The sequence below is a fragment of the Carlito syrichta genome, unplaced genomic scaffold (assembly GCF_000164805.1).
Source record: "Carlito syrichta isolate Samal-C Ts95f unplaced genomic scaffold, Tarsius_syrichta-2.0.1 Scaffold311990, whole genome shotgun sequence".
Taxonomy (NCBI): Eukaryota; Metazoa; Chordata; class Mammalia; order Primates; family Tarsiidae; genus Carlito; species Carlito syrichta.
Genome location: NW_007256086.1, coordinates 43,186 through 63,262, shown reverse-complemented (window position 1 = coordinate 63,262; position 20,077 = coordinate 43,186). Strand labels below are relative to the sequence as shown.

General features: G+C 39.6%; 1 protein-coding gene across 3 annotated transcripts in view; it reads left to right on the top strand.

Moving 5' to 3' along the window:
* The window catches only part of RMDN2 (regulator of microtubule dynamics 2), a 77,921-nt gene extending 71,405 nt beyond the window's left edge, over positions 1-6,516 (top strand). For all 3 annotated transcript variants that reach the window (XM_021718240.1, XM_008069398.1, XM_021718241.1), the window contains one exon: positions 5,970-6,516. In XM_021718240.1, the coding sequence (XP_021573915.1) occupies positions 5,970-6,023 (54 nt within the window). In that variant the 3' untranslated portion in view covers positions 6,024-6,516. The remainder of the gene's footprint in view (positions 1-5,969) is intronic.
* The last annotated feature ends 13,561 nt before the right edge of the window (positions 6,517-20,077 follow it).

Sequence of the window (20,077 nt, the reverse complement as noted above, 5' to 3'; positions counted from 1 at the left end):
AAAGATAAGTAATGGCTGAATTCTTAGCAGTGCAGCCACAGGATGTGATGATCTTTGAGGACATGGCTGTGGATTCCACTCAGGAAGAGAGGGCCCTGCTGGACCCATCTCAGAGGAATATGTACAGAGATGTGATACTGGGAACATCAGTTATCTGGTCTCCCTGGTGGTATCAGCTCAGAAAAATCAGATGTGACTTCCTTGACAATACAAGGAGAGGCACTATGGAGAGAACAAAGAGAATTTTCCAAGATCCAAAGTCCAGGAAGGTCTTTAAAACAAACTCAGAACTTCCATGCAGAATACCTGCAGGAAGGAACCACTAACAGCATGTGAATAGTGAGATTCATGAGTATGAACCTTTTTCCTACACATTAAAGTAAACCTGCAAAACAGTCACATGACTTTAGTTTGAGTTTAGAGAAAGTATGCTATCACAGCTTAAAGGTTTGGATAGTTTGAGAAAGAAAGGAATAAGCTTATCTCAGAACCATAACTTGAGTTCTTATAAGAAGACAACTGTGTAAATATAGCCAAAATATCAAATGCTTGAAACATAATGAAGACCTCAGAGTTAATCAAGATAGCTATGCAGCTCATGCTACAAAGGAGAAAGCTTCTGTACATGAAGGAGCGTAACACACTACACGAATGTAACCAACGTGGTTGACTTTAACTGGAGACTATCACTGAGTGCTCAGCATTGAATTCATATGTAGAAAAATGAATAGATTGATGGAAACAAATCTTTAACAGCCTTTTATCTTCTCAGTAGCAAAGATTTCACAGTGGAGCAGAGCTCTTTGAATATCATGAGTATGAGGAAGTTGTCACTCACAGCTCAGCATTGACTCAACACACTCATACTGGGGAGAAACCTATAAATGTAATGAATGTGGGAAACACTTGAGCTAGATAGCTAACTTTTATTCATACCAGAGAAGTCACACAAGAGAGAAAACTTTTGTCTGTAATGGTGTGGAAATGCCTTGAGTAACCATTTATCCTTTAAACAACATGAGTGAATTAACACTGGAGAGACGCCATATGAATATGATCTATGTGGGAAACCCTTCAGTTAATGCTCTAGCCTTAGCCATAATAAGACAATGCACACTGGAGAGAAACCCTATAAATGTTCTGAATGTGTAAGATCCTTCAATTTCAGCTCTAACCTTTATAGACAGCCGAGAGCTCCCATGGAGATAAACACCTACAACCTTCAGGCAAAGCCTGAGCTTTGATATGCAGAAAAACTGAGAGTAGAACAGGGAAAAAAGTGGCAAGCCTCTACCAAGAGGAGAACACCTATTAGGAACTACAACAGTGGTGTAGGAATTCAATGAAATAAGCATGAGAAGCCCTTTCTCATACAGCAACATTCCAGAACATGTGAGGAATATAACACTGTATAAAGCACTCTGTATTATGAATGAAGGAAAGTCTTCAGTGATTACACATACCTTATTCAAACTTAAAATTCTCATACTGGGGAGAGGCCAAGGCTTCAGGTCAATGTATAAATGACTTCATCTAGAGTTTACATAATTCATACTGGAGAAAACTCTATCAAAATCCTTTTAGCATGTAATTCAGCAAATAAGTTAGACTTTTGCCCAATGATATATTACTTTTAAAAAGTAAGCCAGGCTCGGTGGCTCAGCCTATAATTCTGCGCCTTTGGGAGGCTGAGGTGAGTGGATTGCCTGAGCCTGCGGGTTCGAGACCCGCCTGGGCAGCGAGACCTCATCTCTACAATAAATCAAAAAATCAACCGGGCGTGATAGCGCATGCCTGTAATTCCAGCTACTTGGAAGGCTGAGGCAGAAGGATCGCCGGAGCCCAGCAGGTTGAAGCTGCAGTGGCCGGGAGCGGCCACTGCACTCCAGTCTGGGCGACAGAGTGAGACTCCAACTCAAACAAAAAAAGAAAAAAGTAGAAAAAAAGTATAGAATTATGATTCTTTCTTGGAAATGTGGAATTTGGTAATACTTAATAAGCAATGGGATACCCCCTCTTTAATAGATTAGTCCTGGCAATATGTATGTGGTAAAAGTTGTTGGTGAAAAATGTAATCCATGGATATTTATATTTTTAAAAACATAAAACATTACACTGTGTAATTGGGACATTTTTTCTTTAATACTCTATCACTATTATCAGTTCGTCAGTTTCTGTTTTTTATGCAGCTTTACATATTTACAAAGACTTTGATCAGAATATAACTTTTAATGGTAACTGAAAAACATGGAACACAAAATAATGTGTTCTAACTATTATGTTAGTATGGAAATATGTATCTGTACAGCAAGGATGATGGGAAATATAAATAAATATATGACAGTATCAAATATCTGAGATGCTACTGAAGCAGATAGCACACAGACCATACTTTATTAAACACTGGAAAACAGACAAATGCCTGGAGGTGAGAAATATGATACACAAAAGCACTGAATCAACTGTTCAATATGACTGAAATGTTAAGTACTAGAGGAAGAGAAGGAATGAAAGCCTTATATGCCTTTATATTTCTCCTTGCCTTTCCTTAAAGGCAAGGAAAAATCATGAGGTCTTAGGCAACAGGTAACACAATAAGGTTTTTAGAGGAGCCCAATAACCACCAGGTAAAGACTAGTGTGGGGTGGAGGCAAGCAAAACTGGAAGCAAGACTATCATTTAGGAAACTATAGTACTGCAGTGATACAGACATAATACGGTGGTGTGGACCAAGACAGTGAAGAATGAAGAGGAGGGAACAGATTTCACAGAACTGTAGGTGGTATTCTCTACAAGAGTTGGATATTGATTATTTTAGAAGAGGGTAGTCTCAAGGATGACATCTTGGCTTCTGTCTTGGGAACTGGTTACTGACACGGGGAATTGAGAAGGACTATGAGTGGTAGTAAAGATTTGTTCAGTTTTGGAATGTTGGTTTTGTGTTTGTGAGATTATCAAGTCCAATGAGTAACTGAATATTTGATGTATGAATAATGTGTGAAGCCACAGTTGTGGAAGGGGTAGCCCAAAGAGGTTATGTAGTACATGGAAAGTAGAGGGCAGAGGATCAATCCCTGAGAACCACTAACATAATGGAACTGGGAAGGAGGAGGAACCTGCAAGAGATACTAGGAGAAGTAGAGAAGTCAGGGCCTTGGAAGCCAAGGGATGAAGGAAGTGTTCGATGCTGTCACCTGCTCTAGACTAAAAGCCAAGCAAGTGAGGACTGGAATGAGTCTGTTGAACTGAATGATGTGGCCATCATTGGTGATCTTAACCCAGACTGTTTCAATACAGCAGTGAAGGTGGTGACTGAGCGCAGAGCAACCAGAAGGTGAGAAAATGCAGTTAGTGCACGTAGACACCCTTCCGAAGAGTTTTACCTCCAGAGATGTAAGGTGGACGTTAAAGGGATGTTTGAACAGTTTACTGTAGATGGAAAATAGAGGAGCACATTTAAATGATAATGAGAAAGAGCCAGCAAAGGAGAGGCTCAGGAAAGATGGAGAGAGGAGATGATTAATAGGATAAGATCTGGGGAACCAGAGAGAATGGGATTCAGGGCACATCAGGGTCCTCCCTTATTATAGTGTGAGAATATTCATTTTTTTAGTCATCTAATTGAAATATCTCATCTATGTCATTCTTCTGTAAGAAATTGATTCTCAGATACAGAAAAGTGTTACTGTGTTCCTGCGTTTAAACATTCATGTATTAGACATTGATTTAGAACCATCCAGATGCCAGACACCAAGATTATGGTTATCAAGATAAACATGAATCCCAATACCTAGAATTATGAATTTTTATAAGTTCTTCTAAATAACACACTAATATCCCAAATACCATTAATCTTATTTTCTCACAATTTTCTGTATATATTGTTTGATAGAAGGCAGACCTCTAGTTGATTACTACAATAGAATCAGTATTCTGGGGTATATGATTAAAACTGTTGGAGAATTTACAATTTTTAAAATAGTCTAACTAGCAGCTACTTCCAGATATCTACCTTGTCCCATATTCTTTGTCTAATTACTTTAAATTTGTTACATTCCTTAAATCTTTTCTGTCTTCTCAGTAAATGTTTCCTAATTGCAAGAATGCATAAAAGTACCTTATCATCTGAATTTATTGCCACTCCTTCTAACTTCCACATTTTTTGTAAAGTAAATACAATACATGTAGTGTTCTATAAAACATACTGCATTTTTTTTGTTTTTGTTTTTTGCGTTGGAGTCTCACTCTTGTCGCCCAGGCTTGAGTACAGTGGCACACGCACAACCACTGCAGCCTCGACCTGCTGGGCTTAGGTGATTCTTCTGCCTCAACCTAGACTTCCAAGTAGCTGGAACTACAGACACATGCCACCACACCCGGCTCACTTTGGGGTTTGTTATAGAGATGAGGTCTCACCAAGTTGCCCAGGCTGGTCTTGAACCCCCAGCCTCAGGCAATTCTCTCACCTCGGCCTCTCAGAGTGCTGGGATTACAGGCTGAGCCACCACTCCTGGCCATTACCTGATTTTTAATCTTAAATATAAGCTACCAGATAGTCAATAATGAAATATATGTTGACTGGCTCTTACAGCGGAATCTCAATTTCTTCAAATCTTGCTGCTAGGTCTAGGGCTTCTTCACATCTCACAGTTGAAGAGGAAAACAGTAAGGCAGACACATCGTATCAGCTTACATGGAAGGCTCTGTCCTTCCTGTAGCCCACCATTCAGGATCTGGTGGAAGAAGAGCCCCAAAATAGCTTTCCATGTTACTCACACTCTTAGATCTGGATCATGCCTGGTCTTTTTTTTTTTTTTAATTTTTAATTTTGCAGATGTGGGGTACATTTCAGGGTTAGGTATACAGATGTTCATTATGCAGGTATCTTTGTTGATGAGGTGTGCCCCCCCACCATTCCTGGCAGTTTCTCACTACTGCTAATCCCTCCCTCGCCCTCCCCTGGCAGTTTCCCACTACTGCCAGTCCCTTTCTTCTAGTATTACAATAGTTGTTCAAGGTCCACTAATGAGTGAGAACATGTGATACTTGGTTCTTTGTTTCTGTGATAGGTCACTTAGTATTATAGCCTCGAAGTTCATCCAGGTTGCTGTGAAGATCATAATTTAGTTCTTTATGGCCGCATAATAGTCCATCATGTATATGTACCACATTTTTTTGTAATTTTTAATTTTAAAAATGTACAATTCAGAGATAAATATACAAATGTTCATTATGCAGGTACCCTTGTTGATGAGGGTGTTCTCCCCAGCAGAATCCCACTACTGTCAATCCCACCACCACCCCCCAGCAATTTCCCACTACTGACAATCCTTTTCCTATAGTTTTATGATAATTGTTCAAGGTCTACTAATGAGTGAGAACATATGATACTTAGTTCTTTGTTTCTGTGAGGTCACTCAGTATTATAGACTCTGAGTCCACCCAAGTTGCTGAGAAGTTCATAATTTTGTCCTTCTTTATGGCTGCATAATATTCCATTGTGTATATGTACCACACTTTTTTTATCCAGTGTTCTTTCAATGGGCAGCACAATTGATTCCATGTTTTTGCTATTGTGAACAATGCTCCAATAAACATGCATGTGCAGGTATCTTTTTCAGAGAGTGATTTGACTTCCTCCGGGTATATTCCCAGTAGGGGGATTGTGGGGTCATATGGGAGGTTGATTTTTAGATCTTTTAGGAATCACCACACTGTTTTCCATGGAAGCTGTACTAGTTTATACTCCCACTAACAGTGTAGAAGTGTTCCCTTTTCACCGCATCCTCTCCAGCATCTGTTGTTTTTTGAGTTATTGATGATGTCATGCCTAGTCTTAAGACATGCACAGCTTCTTTGTAATGATCTTTCAAGAAGTATACTTGTGCTAAGCAAATGTCTATTTCAAAGTACTAGAGTATCAGGATGAATGCATGAAATTTCATTGTGTATTTGTATTCTTTTTATAGGATAAAGAGGCACAAAAAGAGGTGAAGAAAATAATCACTTCCTTGAAGAGGTAAATAAAAGAACTTACTCTTCAACAATTCAGATGTGGTCTGCTAAAATTTGAACTAATCAAAGTTGTGTTTTTATTATCCTTTTTGGATATAAGGGTAATGTGCTCAAGTCTGAAGGTAAAACCACGTTTCTGCAGAATGCATTCCACTAGTAGCACCATAAAATTAATCATGTTATTTGGAGAATCTGTTTACTATAATGTCAGTGCATAATGATCTATAAACATGTATGCTTTATATTTTTCTATCAATGAACTATAGATCTCAGAATATTTCTTTAAATAAAATATTTAAATCAATTCAGTAAAATGAACTCTCATGAGTATTTTACTGTTGATTCAATGGAGATTTTATAAAACAATAGTTTCATTAATGTGGATGAAAAATGGAAAAGTGAACAAGTTGTTGGCAGAAGAGAAAAAAGAATAAATATGCTGTAACTAGTGATCATAGAGATGTGAATAAAATTACAATAAAATGCTGTTTTACCGTCAAATTAGCAGGAATTTTTCCTTCAGGAAGCATTCCACACTGCCAATATTGCCATGAAATGAACACTCGCATACACAGAGGCACAAGCCTCTGATAAAATTTATCTAAAGCCTTTAAAAAGTATTAACTCCTTAATCTTGTAATTTTGATTCATAGAAATAATTCTAAAGCGAAAAGCACAGTGATTTATGCACAAATGTTTATAATATGACCAGACCCACGTTTAGTTGTTCTCCAAAACCAAACTTGAGAGACAGAGTTGGTGGAAGGAAAAACAGCTTTATTTAAGAAGCCGACTTCCTGAGGAGATGGCAGACTGATGTCCCAAGTACTATCTCAAATTTGGGGCTGTCAGAAAGGGATTTTAAAGAGAACTTTCGTGTGGAAAACATGGAGGAGTATGGTAAGGTCTATGTGTCCTTGTTCCAATGGCTGTCTCAAGCAATTGTCCATCCAGAAGCCTGATTGGTGTCATCTTGGCTGTAGGTGAGTGGTGAAACAATCAATCATGAATCCCTTGGTGGGAAGGTTCCCCAGTAGAGGTGCAGGCCTGGTTTGTTCTAAGATTAGCCTCCAGAATCCTCAGGCGTCTGGTTGGTGTTTCCCTGATTGTGCCTGGGGTATGGGTTATGCCTCAAGGCTCTCCCTACTTGGGAGAATTCCACAGCAGGGCCTTTGTGTCTGGCTTGCTTTAGAATTAGCCCCTGGAATTTCTAAGAGAACAGAGTGAGATAAGCATCGCAGTGCAAGGGAGTGCTTAGAGGAAGAAGGGGTGGGAAAAAATGTTTAAAGGACTATTTCAAAGCTGAAGCCAAAGAAGAGGGTATAGAATACATCTTAAGGCTAAAATTCTTGGTTCCAAAACAGCATAACACTACATCCAACAATAAGAAAGCAGTTAACCATGTTAGACCATAGCCATAATATCATATTGACATTCACAATAATTACAAAAATGATACCAGGACTTGCGCAGAATGTCTTAAGCACAAGTGCAAGACAAAATAATACATAATGAAACCTCAACTACATAAAAATGTGCACAGAAAAGTATCTAGCAGAAAATTCACTAAATTGGTTGTGTGTATTTTTCTGTGGGATTGTGTTTTATTTCCTGTATTTCCCAGTTTTTAACAAACAAAAATGATTTTTTAATCGAACTTAGCAATCACCTATAAAGATACTTTGCTACTCCTTAATCCTAATCAAGAAGAACTTGGATTTTATGTTTACTATCCCAAATACGTGGACACACACACACTCAAAATTTCAAGCCCTGACCTAGACCTGCCAGTTAAGTAAAGTTGAGCTACCTCCCCCTCTCATCTCTTAAAACGGCCAGTCGAGATACTGAGTCCATGTAACTGGTTCTCACCCACTCTCCTCTGACAACTGTTCTAACACTGAAGCTCCTGACTTGATGAGAAAAGAGTCTTGCAGGACCCCCTATGGATATGAACAGTTCACATAGCTATGGCTAACACACAGTCAACCTGGTTGATCAATCAGGCTTTGTAGCGGCAACTCATTCCAGCAGACAGTGGGACAAAGACTTTCTCTAGGAACAGCGAGGGACACTCCTGTGGATCACAGTGGGGCTTGGGACTCATAATTGGAACCTGACACGAGATCTAATCAATGTTCATTTATTTTAACAAAATTCCTACTTGGTTCTTGTAATCCATATGTCTTCAATAGACAAGTTGATGCCCGTTGATTGGGTGATCGATCAGTGTAGTTTCTGGGTATGCACTTGACCCAGTAGAAGTGTGATACTTCTACTTCAGTCATTCAATTATTAGTAATTTCTGACACATTTGGCTAATTCCCCAAGAGGGTATTAAAAGAAGAAAGAAATCCCTCTTCATATTGCTTATCAAATTAGCATTAACGCCCTTGTCATGCACAGCACAAGGTCAGACACAACCAGGTCCGTGTATCTTTGTGTCTTTCCAGAAGGTCAGACTTTTACTGATGCTTTCTCAATAATAAAAGTCATGGGTCACATGGAGTTCCCCAAGGACACAATTCTTAATACTCCCTGTTCACCCAGTGGTCAGAGGCATGGACACACAGCCTCAAACCACTTCACAAGTCAGTCAATATTGCAAATCAGACAAAATAGCATATTTAATCAATGCATAAGTGTTATAGATTAAACATTCTACAAAGTAACATTTAACATCAAGAGATGGAGACAGGAAAAGGGACTAATGAACCAGTCCAAGGAAAGCAGCATAGACTTAGAGTGTCTTGGCCTGACCCAGTTGGACGTCAATATCTTGCAAGGAAGAGTCTCTGATGTGGGCAACCCCTTCTGTAGCAGATGTCTGAGTGCTTATGAGTGACAGCATAATGGTGTCTGTTAGGACAGCTGTTTCAAGCTGGCGAAGTCCTGCTCTTTTGATGGTGACAAACTCCTCTGGTGAGGACTAATATTAAAAGAGTGTGCCTGTTTATGTCCTTACCTGGTTCAGTGCAGTCTTTACTGATTTGTTGTTGACATGATGCCTTTTGAAATGTAAAATAGAGTCTTTTTTAAAGCTGGAGTTACTTATGTCAGGGGTGCTCTGTACAGGCTTGCTGTCTGTTCTCTTCAGTCATACCATCATATCTGTAGCCCTCATCAAACCATATATTCAAAGAAGCTATGTGTGATGTGGCCATCTAAAAGCAATTGTTAAATTAAATATCCCTGTATAAATGTATAAGAAAAGTACATAAAAAATAAATATCCCTGTATAAATGTATTTAAAATGTAACTAAAAAAAGAAATAACTTTATTGAACTATGATTGACATTCTATGTTGTATCTTTTTTTTTTGTATCTTTTTCATATGCTCCCCCATCCCATAAAGAGGAAAAAAGGGGGTGGCGACGCCTGTGTGTGTTGAAGGAAGCTCATTATGGGCTTTATGGCCTGTTGACCAAGGAATGATGAAGAGTAGCTGATTTCACAGACATGGTACATTTTAGAACCAAGCGAAGTTAATATCTTGAAATCCTATGACTTTGAAGCTCTCCAACCTATATTTTGTTTTCAGTGCCTGAAGCCAAATCTTAAGGTTGAGTTTTTAAGAAATAATTTTATTGGGGACCAAAGAGAGGCCCAAACTTTACCTGTATGATGTCCACCTGTATACCTAACCCTGAATTGTACCCCACATCTTTAAAATAAAATATTTTTTAAAAAACAGACACCCAAAACAAAGAAATAACTTTATTGAACTATGATTGACATTCAGATAACTGCACATATTTAAAGTAAAATTTGATAAAGTTTGACAATATGTGTACACTCATGACATCATCACCACAATCAAGATAACATTTTTATCACCTCAAAACTTCGCCCCTCTATATCCTCCCTCCCGCCTCTGTGCACTCACAACCACAAGCCACCACTGATCTGTTTTGTCATTATAGATTGCATTTTCTAGAACTTTATGTAAGTAGAATTATGCATTATGTACCCGTTTTTGTCTGACTTCTTTCACTCAGGATAATTATTTTTAGATTCATCTCTGTTGTAACATGTACTAATAGGTAAGCTCTTTTTATTTCTGAATAGTATTTTATTACATGGATATACCACAGTTTGTATTGAATGACATTGGACTGTTTCTAGTATTTGATTGTTACAAACAAATCTACAAACATTCATATAAAGTCTTTAAATGGACATGTACTTTCATGTCTCTTGGATAAATATTCAAGAGCAGAAAGTATGTTAGAGGTGTATCTACCATTTTTTAAGACTGTCAAACTGATTTTCAAAGTGGTTGAAACATTTTACATTCTCACCAACAGTGTATGAAAAGTCCTCTCACTTGACCTTCTTAACAACACCTGGTATAGTCAGTCTTTCTAAGTTTAGCCACTGCCCTGGGTGGGTAGTGATATCTGACTGGGGTTTTAATTTGTATTTCTTTAGTGACCAATGATGTTGAGCATTTTTTTTCATGTGTTTATTTGCCCTTTGTATATCTTCTTTGGTGAAGTGTCTACTTGAATATCTTGCCCATTATTTATGCTGAGATATTTGAATAAATATTCAAATATCAGTGTATATATATTAGCATATATAGTTTAAGGTATAGCTTGATGTTAATTTGTTGTGTTATTTGGAGATCTAATTATTTCAGCACCATCTGTTGAAAAGTCTTTTACCACTGAATTGCCTTTTATACCTTCTTCAAAAATCAGTTTTTATGTACATACAGATCTATTTCTGGACTTTCTGTTTTGTTCCATTGATTTATTTATTGTTCTTAATACCAATACCACACCAGAAACCATGTTGATTACCGCAGATTTATCATGTTGAAGTCAAGTTGTGTTGACCCTCCAACTTTGTTGTTGTTTTGTTTTTTTTTTCCTAATTCGTTTTGACTATTCTAGGTCCCTTACATTTCCATATGAATTTTAGAACCCGTTTTTAAATTTCTACAGAGAAAAAAGTAGCTGGGATTTTTACTGTGATTGTGTTGATTAATTTGAAGAGAATTGGCACCTTGTCAATTTTAAATGTTTCAAACCATGATTATAATATCTATCCATTTCTTGAAGACTTCTTTAATCTCTCTCAGCAATATTTTGCAGTTTTCAATGTACAAGTTTTTCACATTTTTGCCAAATTTATTTTTAAGTGTTTCATATTTTGATGCTGTTATAAATTCTGTTTTTATGTCAATTTCTGATTTGTTATTATATATAGAAATGCAGTAGATTTTTATACATTGACCTTATATCCTGAGACCTCTAAACTCACTTATTATTTCTAGCATTTTTTTTTTGTAGATTCCGCTAGATTTTCTATATATCATAGGTGATATATCATTTGTGAATAAAGACAGCTTTGCTTCTCTCTTTTGAATCTTGATTTTCTGTTTCATTTTGTTTTGCTTTTGCCTGATGGTCCTGCCTAGAATTTCCAATACACTGTTGAATAAGAAGTGGTGAGGGCAACCATTCTTATTTTGTTTCTGATCTTAATGGAAAGCCTGCCATGTGTTGCCTTTGATTATAGTATTACCTTTCTCAAGTTGAGAAAGTTCCCTTTTATTCTTACTTTACTGAGTTTTTTTATAAAAATGAATTTTGAAATTTGTCAAATTGTGTGTGTTGGAATGACCACATGGTTTTTCTGTTTTAGTTTACTTATAGGATGAATTGTATTGATTTTTGAAAATGCTAACCTTGCATCCTGGGATAAAACTAACTTAGTCCTAATGTGTTATCCTTTTTGTGTGTCAGTGCGTTTACTAAAATTTTGTTTAGAGATTTTTTTGCATAAATATGTACAGAAGATATTGGCCTGTAGTTTTATTGTAATGTCTTTTTTTGGTTTTGATATCAGAGTAATCCTGGCCTTAGACAATGAGTTGAGAAGTATCCTCTATTCTATTTTCTCAAAAACTTTGTGTAAATTTGATATTAATTATTTCTTAAATATTTGATAGAATTCACTAGTAAACCCATTGGAGCCTGGAGGATTTTTTTGTTGGGAAAAATTTTTAACTAAAATTTCAACTTTAATTATTTTAATAGACACAGAGATAAATTATCTTTCCTCTTGAGTGGGTTTTGATAGTTTGAATCTTCCAAAGAATTTGCCTATTTGTCGTCTGAGTTGTCAAACTTACTGGCACACATTTAATAAACAATATTCCTTCTTATCCTTTTATTATCTATAAATCTGTAGTGATACCATCTTTCTCATTCCCTATACTGGTAATTTGTGTTTTCCCTTTCTCGTGATTAGACTAATTAGAAGTTTATCAATGTTATTGAGCTCCTCAAATAATTTTTTATTTCATTGATTTTTTAATTTTCTATGTCATTGATTTCCACTTTGATCTTTTTATTTATTTATTTTTCTTCTACTTACTTTGAATTTTATTTGCTCTTCTGATTTCTTGAGGTAGATGCTGGGGTCATGGATTTGAGATCTATTTTTCTTTTCTATTATTCACTTTTAGGCTACAACTTTCTAAGTACTGCTTTAGAAACATTCCGTTAATTTTTCATATGTTGTATTTTCATTTTCATTAGTGAAAAATGATGTCTGACTTCCATTTTAATTTTTTATTTGATCCATGGGCTATTTAGAGTCTGTTTAGTTTTCAGCTTCCTTTTTCTTTTTCCAGGTATTTTTCTACAGTTGATTTCTAATTTAATTCTACTGTGGTCAAAAAAATAGTTTGTATGAATTGAGTCTTTTAAAATGTATTGTCACTTGTCCAGTGGCCCAGAATATTTGGATAGAAGTCTTGGCAAGTATTCCACATACACAAAACAAATGTGTATTCTTTGAAGGTCAGTCACGTGCCCTTCATGTCTTCTGCCTGCTTGGGTCTCCCCATAGTTTCAACTCTTGTATCCTCAACTCAAGGAGACTAATGGACGGACTCCTTTTGGATTCCTGCTCCACACTCTGTGGCCTGCAAACTCTCTTGAGGCAGTAAGCTGGGGCAGTTGTAAGGGTTCCTCTTGTTTGTTATCCATCTCTTAGGAATCACTGTCCTTTCTTTCCTGCTATCCGATATCTTCAAAACCATTGTTCCATATATTTTGCCCATGTTTTAGATTTTGAAAGCCAAAAGTTGTAACTTTGGAAAATTGTAACTCTGTCACATTGTAGTAATAAAAAAATTTTTTTACTATGACCACACTTTAAAGTCCTATAAACCATTATTTTGTAGACACCAAGCTCAAAAGTATTAAATTTATTTTTGAAACATGCTTTTATAATGTTTCAAAAGCATCTACTCTATAAAATAAATCAAATCGAGTCAATCATCCTATGAAATTACTTGTTAAGTTTACTTTGGTTAGAGTGCTGAGATTACTTTATCGTTTGTTGGTTTCTAAATGGCATCCGTGTGTTTTGGCAAATACAACTTGCATATGGAGAGTTAAATTCTACTTTTCCTCCTTCTTGAATGCATTATGTTTACACAACCCAACTAATTTACAATTGGGAAACCCTAATTGGGAAAATAACTGGCTAAAAATTACATGTGGAAATGACATTAGAACTAATTAACGTCACATAACTGTGGCTCCGGCAAAGCTGCCAGCCGCTCTCAGGCAGGCAGACTGGCCCCCACCATGTTGGGTGTGGAACTCATTTGGAGGCCAACTCTGAGTGTCCTCATTTTTAAAAAGTCCCAGTCATGAAGATAGTGATTTTGATTTCCCAGCCAAGCCACTAATCCAGTTATTTATTTTGTCTCTTTGTTTGAAATGCATTTTATTTCTCTGGTGTTCTTCGGTCCTTGGAGCTCGATGTACTGTGCAATTGTCATAAATCAAACATTTATTGAGTTAATATTATGGGGACCATCCAGGGGCTAATCCTAGTTTTGTAGGGACCTGAAGCTTCACAATTTGGAGAATCTTTAAGAAAAGAATATGAAATTTCAAATACAAAACTCAGTATGAAAGTTACTACTTACTTGGAAAGCAAAAGACATCATGGTAAGTTATAAAATGTTAAAAGCTGACAAATCCTCCAAATATCACAAAATCCAGAAATTCCGTGTATTTTATTATTATGTAGTGGGGCACACCTCTAGAATACTTTCTTCTACATTTTGCCACATATTCTTTGATCGCTGATCAGATGGCATTAGTTTTATGTCATTTTCTACCAAGAAAATAGAGGATACAACATCGGTCTTCCTCTGACACTATTGGTTGACATTTGTTTTTTATTACGGATGACTTAGAAAAGCTGCTCTCAACCTCCCCTCTTGTTAGTAATGGCCCGCAGCCCTCCCCCCTGGGGTGAACCCACCCCCTTTGCCCCCCCCCAGACCCTTGAGCTCACTGACCTGGGCAGGATGGCCCGGCCGCTGCCCCCAGTCCAGTTCTGTCCAGCCTCTGCCCCTCCAGCCTCCATGCCCATCCCACCCCAATAAATGGGTGGATCCCAGTAAGCCTTGAAGCCTGAGTCATAGTGGGCCCTGAGCGGGGAACCAAGCAAATTCCTGTTTATATCCTTCTCCTTGGGGGTCAAAGTCAAGGTCTGAAAGTCAATGCGGGCCCCCAGAGACGAGCTGTCACTGGAGCTGGCTGCTGACTCTCTGCATTACCACGTCCACCATGAGGTGTGTAGGGGACTCACCATGCCCAGGCCAGGCAGCTCTCCAAGCCTCTTTCTTGAGGCTGGGGCTACCCTAGGGTGAGAGAGGGGCTGAGGGGAAGAATGGGAGACAGAGTGGGCACTTACTCGTGCAAGTCACATCCTGTGAATAAAAGCAGACTAACACCCATATCTTAGCATCTTTCTCCACGCTGCCCACAGCGCAAAGCCCAAAGTCCTCCGCAGGGCTTTGGTACCCCCATGCCAAAATATCCACTCTGTCTTTCCAGCAGACCCCAGCACCCTGCACCACACACACATACCACAGGCAGACTGAACAGATCACTGCTCAAAACCCACCTGGTTGGCCGGGCATGGTGGTGCATACCTAGAAATCCCACCCTTTGGGAGACTGAGGCAGGAGGATTGCTTGAGTGCTTGAGCCTGGGAGTTCGAAGCCAGCCTAGGTTGACAGAGCAAGACCTCGTCTCTACAAAAAATAAAAAATTTAGCTAGGAATGGTGGCGTGCCCCTGTAGTCCCAGCTACTCAGGAGGCTGAAGTGAAAGGATTGTCTGAGTCCAGGAGGTCGAGGCCACAGTGAGCCGTGATTGTGACACTGCACTCCAGCCTGGGCAACAGATCCTAACTCAAAACAAAAAAACCTTCCTAGTGCTCTTCTGCCTGTTGCCTTTTTTTTTTTTCTTTTTTTTTTTTAATCTGCCTCTAGGGTCACTTTTTCCCATACCCATTTGTGGAAGTCTCCCTCCCCACTCAAGGCCTGGTTCATGGCTCAAGGGATAGCAGTCCTGCCACAAAACCTTCTGATCTACATCAGAAGATAAAAAGTTGTGTGTGTGTGTGTGTGTGTGTGTGTGTGTGTGTGTGTGTGTGTGTGTGTGTGTCTTCTTTCAGCCTGGCCTACTGTGAGACCTTCAGCAAGGTGAGGGCAAGGACCGTATACCTATGTATCTCCTGTCTGGCTGTATACGATCAGTGAACATTTGTTAAACAAAACAAAACAACTCAAGGAAAAGAAAACCATCTCCCATGTTCCTAAGTTTCCTAAAAGAGAAAACTAAGAATAATGTCTACCCTCAGACTGACCAGGAGAGAGTAGAGAAAGAGGGGGAGGGAAGGAGTAGGGGAGGCCAGGAAAGGGGGGCAGGGCGGGGGCGGGGAACCCAGCAGGTCGGACTCTGGGCAACAGGCAGCGAGTCCGCCACGCCAAGGCCAGCCCTGGACGTCAAATTCAGGACATTCTTACTCCCCTACAAACAGTACAGATCTGTGTACACTCGACTTGATTTTTCACTGCTAGAGCCTTCATTCGATGGAGTGCAGACCACATACAAGAATTAATCACTGTGGCATTTCTATGGCCCAATTGCTTTCTTTTGTCTTGAAACTGTAACTTATATCCCAACCAGAGGCTTCAGTTTCCCATCTGTTGTTTTAATAATAAAGTGACTTCTGGAACACCCTAGTGTGAAGCAAAAAAAGATTTAAAGCAGCCACAGGTGATCATTCTCGACAGCTTGGTAATCGTATTGGAAAAGTAAAAGATGACCCAGGCTGTTTATTGCTTGAGAGATCCAGTCCTTACATGTATATAGTGAAAGCACATTTATTATGTTTATAACGTGTTAAAATGAAACAATGGAAAAGCACCATTTTGTACAGGTTTGTATTAAACTCTTAATTTTTCAAACTGTGATCACATCTAATATTTCAGTGAAACCTTTCTCGTCACTGAGATAGGTTAAGGAAAGGACACCATCATCATTTGACCATGGAGAAAACTGGAACGAAGGTTAGAGTTGCTGAACTTCATGTGCCCAGTTACCGAGAGAACGGGTCTAGACCCCGGTGACTGACTTGGCAGTCCTGGCCTGAATGGCGTGGACAGAAGTTGTATTTCAAGTCACACAGCCAGCCTCCGACGACTTAAGGTTAGTGTCCTTGGAGACATTCTCTTGTTTCCTTTTGCGTTGTTTCCGTTTTCTGAAAAGTGCTGGAAGGCAGCTGAGATAGATGGGCTTCTGAAAAAAGATACACTTCTTGACATTTGTATAATTGCTAACTTGGCCACGAACATGCGAGTATTTCCCATGGGGGGAGCAAACGGTTCACTGGAAAGAAAAACAGTAATCTAAGATGGACTTTGGATAGGAACCTTGGTGTCTGTATGAGATGAATTCGTGGGAACAGTCTACTAGAGGTGCCTTTGTTCTACTAAGGGAACAATTTACTTGCATGTGATTGTGGTAATTTCTCCAAAAGAGGTTGCATATAGTCATGCTTTGTTTCCCTTTGTTTTTCATTCATTCATTCATTCATTCGAGACAGAGTCTTGCTTTGTTGCCCAGGCTGCAGTGCAGTGGCTAATCACAGCTCAGTGCCACCTTGAACTCCTTAACTCAAGTGATCCTCCCGCCTCCGCCTCCCAAGTAGCTGGGACGACAGACGTCATCAGGCTCTATTTCCCTTTTTATTTTGATATAAAGATGCTAATTTTCACCATTACAGAACTGTGGTTTATAGTTTGTAACATACTCCGTTAAGATGATGCACTATCTAAAAATGACAAACCTCCTCCCTGGAGCCTGAACGCTTCCATTTGGCTTCCTGAATTGGCCAGGTAAATGTAGGTGTGAAGGAAAAGTTTATCTGAGTTTTCCCAAAGCCACTCAGCTAAGTATCATTAACACCCGATTACTTTACAAAAAGAACACCTTGCTGGGGTGCAGAAGCAGCAGCTGCCCCCCGCCTCCTGAACTCCACCTTGGTCTGACCTTCCATGCGCCCAGAGCAGGGTCTCCTCCGGACACACGAGGAGTGCAGTGACCTGGCGCTCCCAGGCGATGGGTTGCTAGACCCCAACTCTGGTTTCTTGTCCAAGGGAGGAGCCTGTGAATTGAGCCTAGTCTTGTAAGAATCATGTACCAGGCCGGGCTCGGTGGCTCAGGCTGTAAGCCTAGCAATTTGGGAGGCCGAGGTGGGTGGATTGCCTGAGCCCGTGGGTTCAAGACCAGCCTGGGCAACTTGGCGAGACCTCGTCTCTACAATAAATCAAAAATTAGCCAGGTGTGGTAGCACACACCTGTAGTTCCGGCTACTTGGAAGGCTGAGGCGGGAGGATCGCTGGAGCCCAGCAGATAGACACTAGAGTGACTGTCTGAGTGTGTCACTGCGCTCCAGCCTAGGAGACGGAGTGAGACTCCACCTCAAAAAACAAAAAAAAGTCAAGGCTATCTCTCACTGTTTTACCTGTCCCTAAAGCCCATTCATTAGAAGGGGTGCCTTTTCTTTTTACGTCAACTTTATTGAGGTTTCAATTACACACAGCAAAAGGCACACATTTTAATTATACAGTTTGGTGAGTTTTGACAAACCTAACCCTGGTGTAACCCTTACCCCAATCAAGGTATAGAATATGTGCATCACTCCAGAAAGTTCCCTGTGTTCCTGCCCACTCACTCTCCCACCCACCTGCACCCCAGGCTCAGGCAAACACAAAACTGCTTTCTGTCACTGTAGGCTATTTTTTTTTTTTTTTAAAGAATGCCATATACATCCGCAGTTCCTATCCTTTTTGGCATCAAAGACAGGTTTCATGGAAGACAATCTTTCCACAAACCTGGGTGGAAGGAGGAATATGCAGTCAAACCTCACTGCTAATGCGAATCTGTATTTATAACCATTCCCCAGTGCCAGCATCACCGCCTCAGCTCCACCGCAGATTGTCAAGCATTAGATTCTCATAAGGAACACGCAACCAAGATCCCTCACACGTGCTGTTCACAACAGGGTTTGCACGCCTAGGAGAATCAAATGCTGCAGCTGATCTGACAGCAAACGGAGCTCAGGCAATAATGCGAGCAGTGGGGAGCAGATGTAAACACAGATGAAGTTGTACTCGCTGGCCTGCTGCTCACCTCCTGCTGCGTGACCCGGTTCCTAATAGGTCACGAACCCGATACCAGTCAGCCCCGGTCTATTCACTAGCAGACCTGGGGATTGTTGCTCACTGTCCCAACTACTCTCAGGTAGTTCTCTTAGGAGTCGGGGATATCTCTCACTGGTTCACTTGTCCCTAAAGCCCACAAGTTGGGGATCCCTGGTATAAATGAAATCATACAGTGTGTACTCTGGTAGGTCTGGCTCCTTCTGTTGAACACGTTTGGAGATTCTGTGATATTAGATATCTATAATATTGGGCATATCAATAGTTGGTTCCACTTTGTGGCTGAGTAGTATTGCATAATTTTAATATGCCATAATTTGTTTATAAATTTACCTGTTTGGGGGATCATTTATGGTTTGAAATTATCATGAATAAAGCTGATAAGAATATTCACCTACAATTCTTTCTGCAGACATTTTTTTTTTAATTTGGCAGAGTTACATAAAAACTCCAAAGTGGCATTATTGTGTCACACAGTAAGTATACATCAGCTTTATTAAAACTGTCACACTGTTTTACAGATGGTTGTACCATTTTATATTCCTATCAGAAATGTGTGGACGGTCCAGTTGTTCTACCTCCTCATCAACACTTGGTACAGTCCATCTCAGGATTTTTGGGGGGGTTTTTTGTTTGTTTGAGTTAGAGTCCACTCTGTTGCCCAGGCAGCCTCGACCTGCTGGGCTCAGGCTATCCTTCCGCCTCAGTCTTCCATGTAGCTGGAACCTCAGGTGCGCACTACCACACCCAGCTTATTATTATTATTATTATTATTTTATTGCAGAGATGAGATTTTGCCAAATTGCCCAGGGTGGTCTTGAACTCCTGAGCTCAGGCAATCCTCTTGCCTCAATCTCCCAAAGTGCTGGGATTACAGCCTTGAGCCACCGCACCCGACCTTCTCAGTTTTAATTTTAGTCATTCTAACAGATGTGTGGTGATAGCTCATTATGGCTTATTCATACTTCCCTGACTGATGATGTTGAGCATCTTTTCATGTGCTCATTGGGTGTCTCCTTCCTTGACTCAATTGCTCTGACTAGCTCAGTGACCCAAATTTGATCATCCCACAACCAAAAGCATCCTTGCCAGTTGCCAGAATGTTACTGCTTTTTTTTTCTTGCCTTAACGCCGGCAGGACATAAACAAGCTGACAGTGGCTCTCCTTTCCCTCCCATCCCAGGGTGAGAGCCTCAAAACAGACCTTCAAAAATCCCTTGTAGAGGAAGTTGGGCAGGTACATCCAGCCTGTGGCCTTGGAACATTGTTGGGGGTAGGGATTTAAATCACAAGTCCCTCTTCCTCTTTTGCTCTATTATACTTAGGGGAACTCCTGTTGATACACTCCCAACAGCCAATCATGAGTTCTCCGACCTCTTACAACACCAACTATGCTCCATATTTGTTATTTATTTCTATATTTTTGAACTGTTATCTAGTCTATATGGACAAATGTTTATTCCCTACATAGACTGAAAGACATCGCATCTTATCTTGCTTCTGCTTTCTC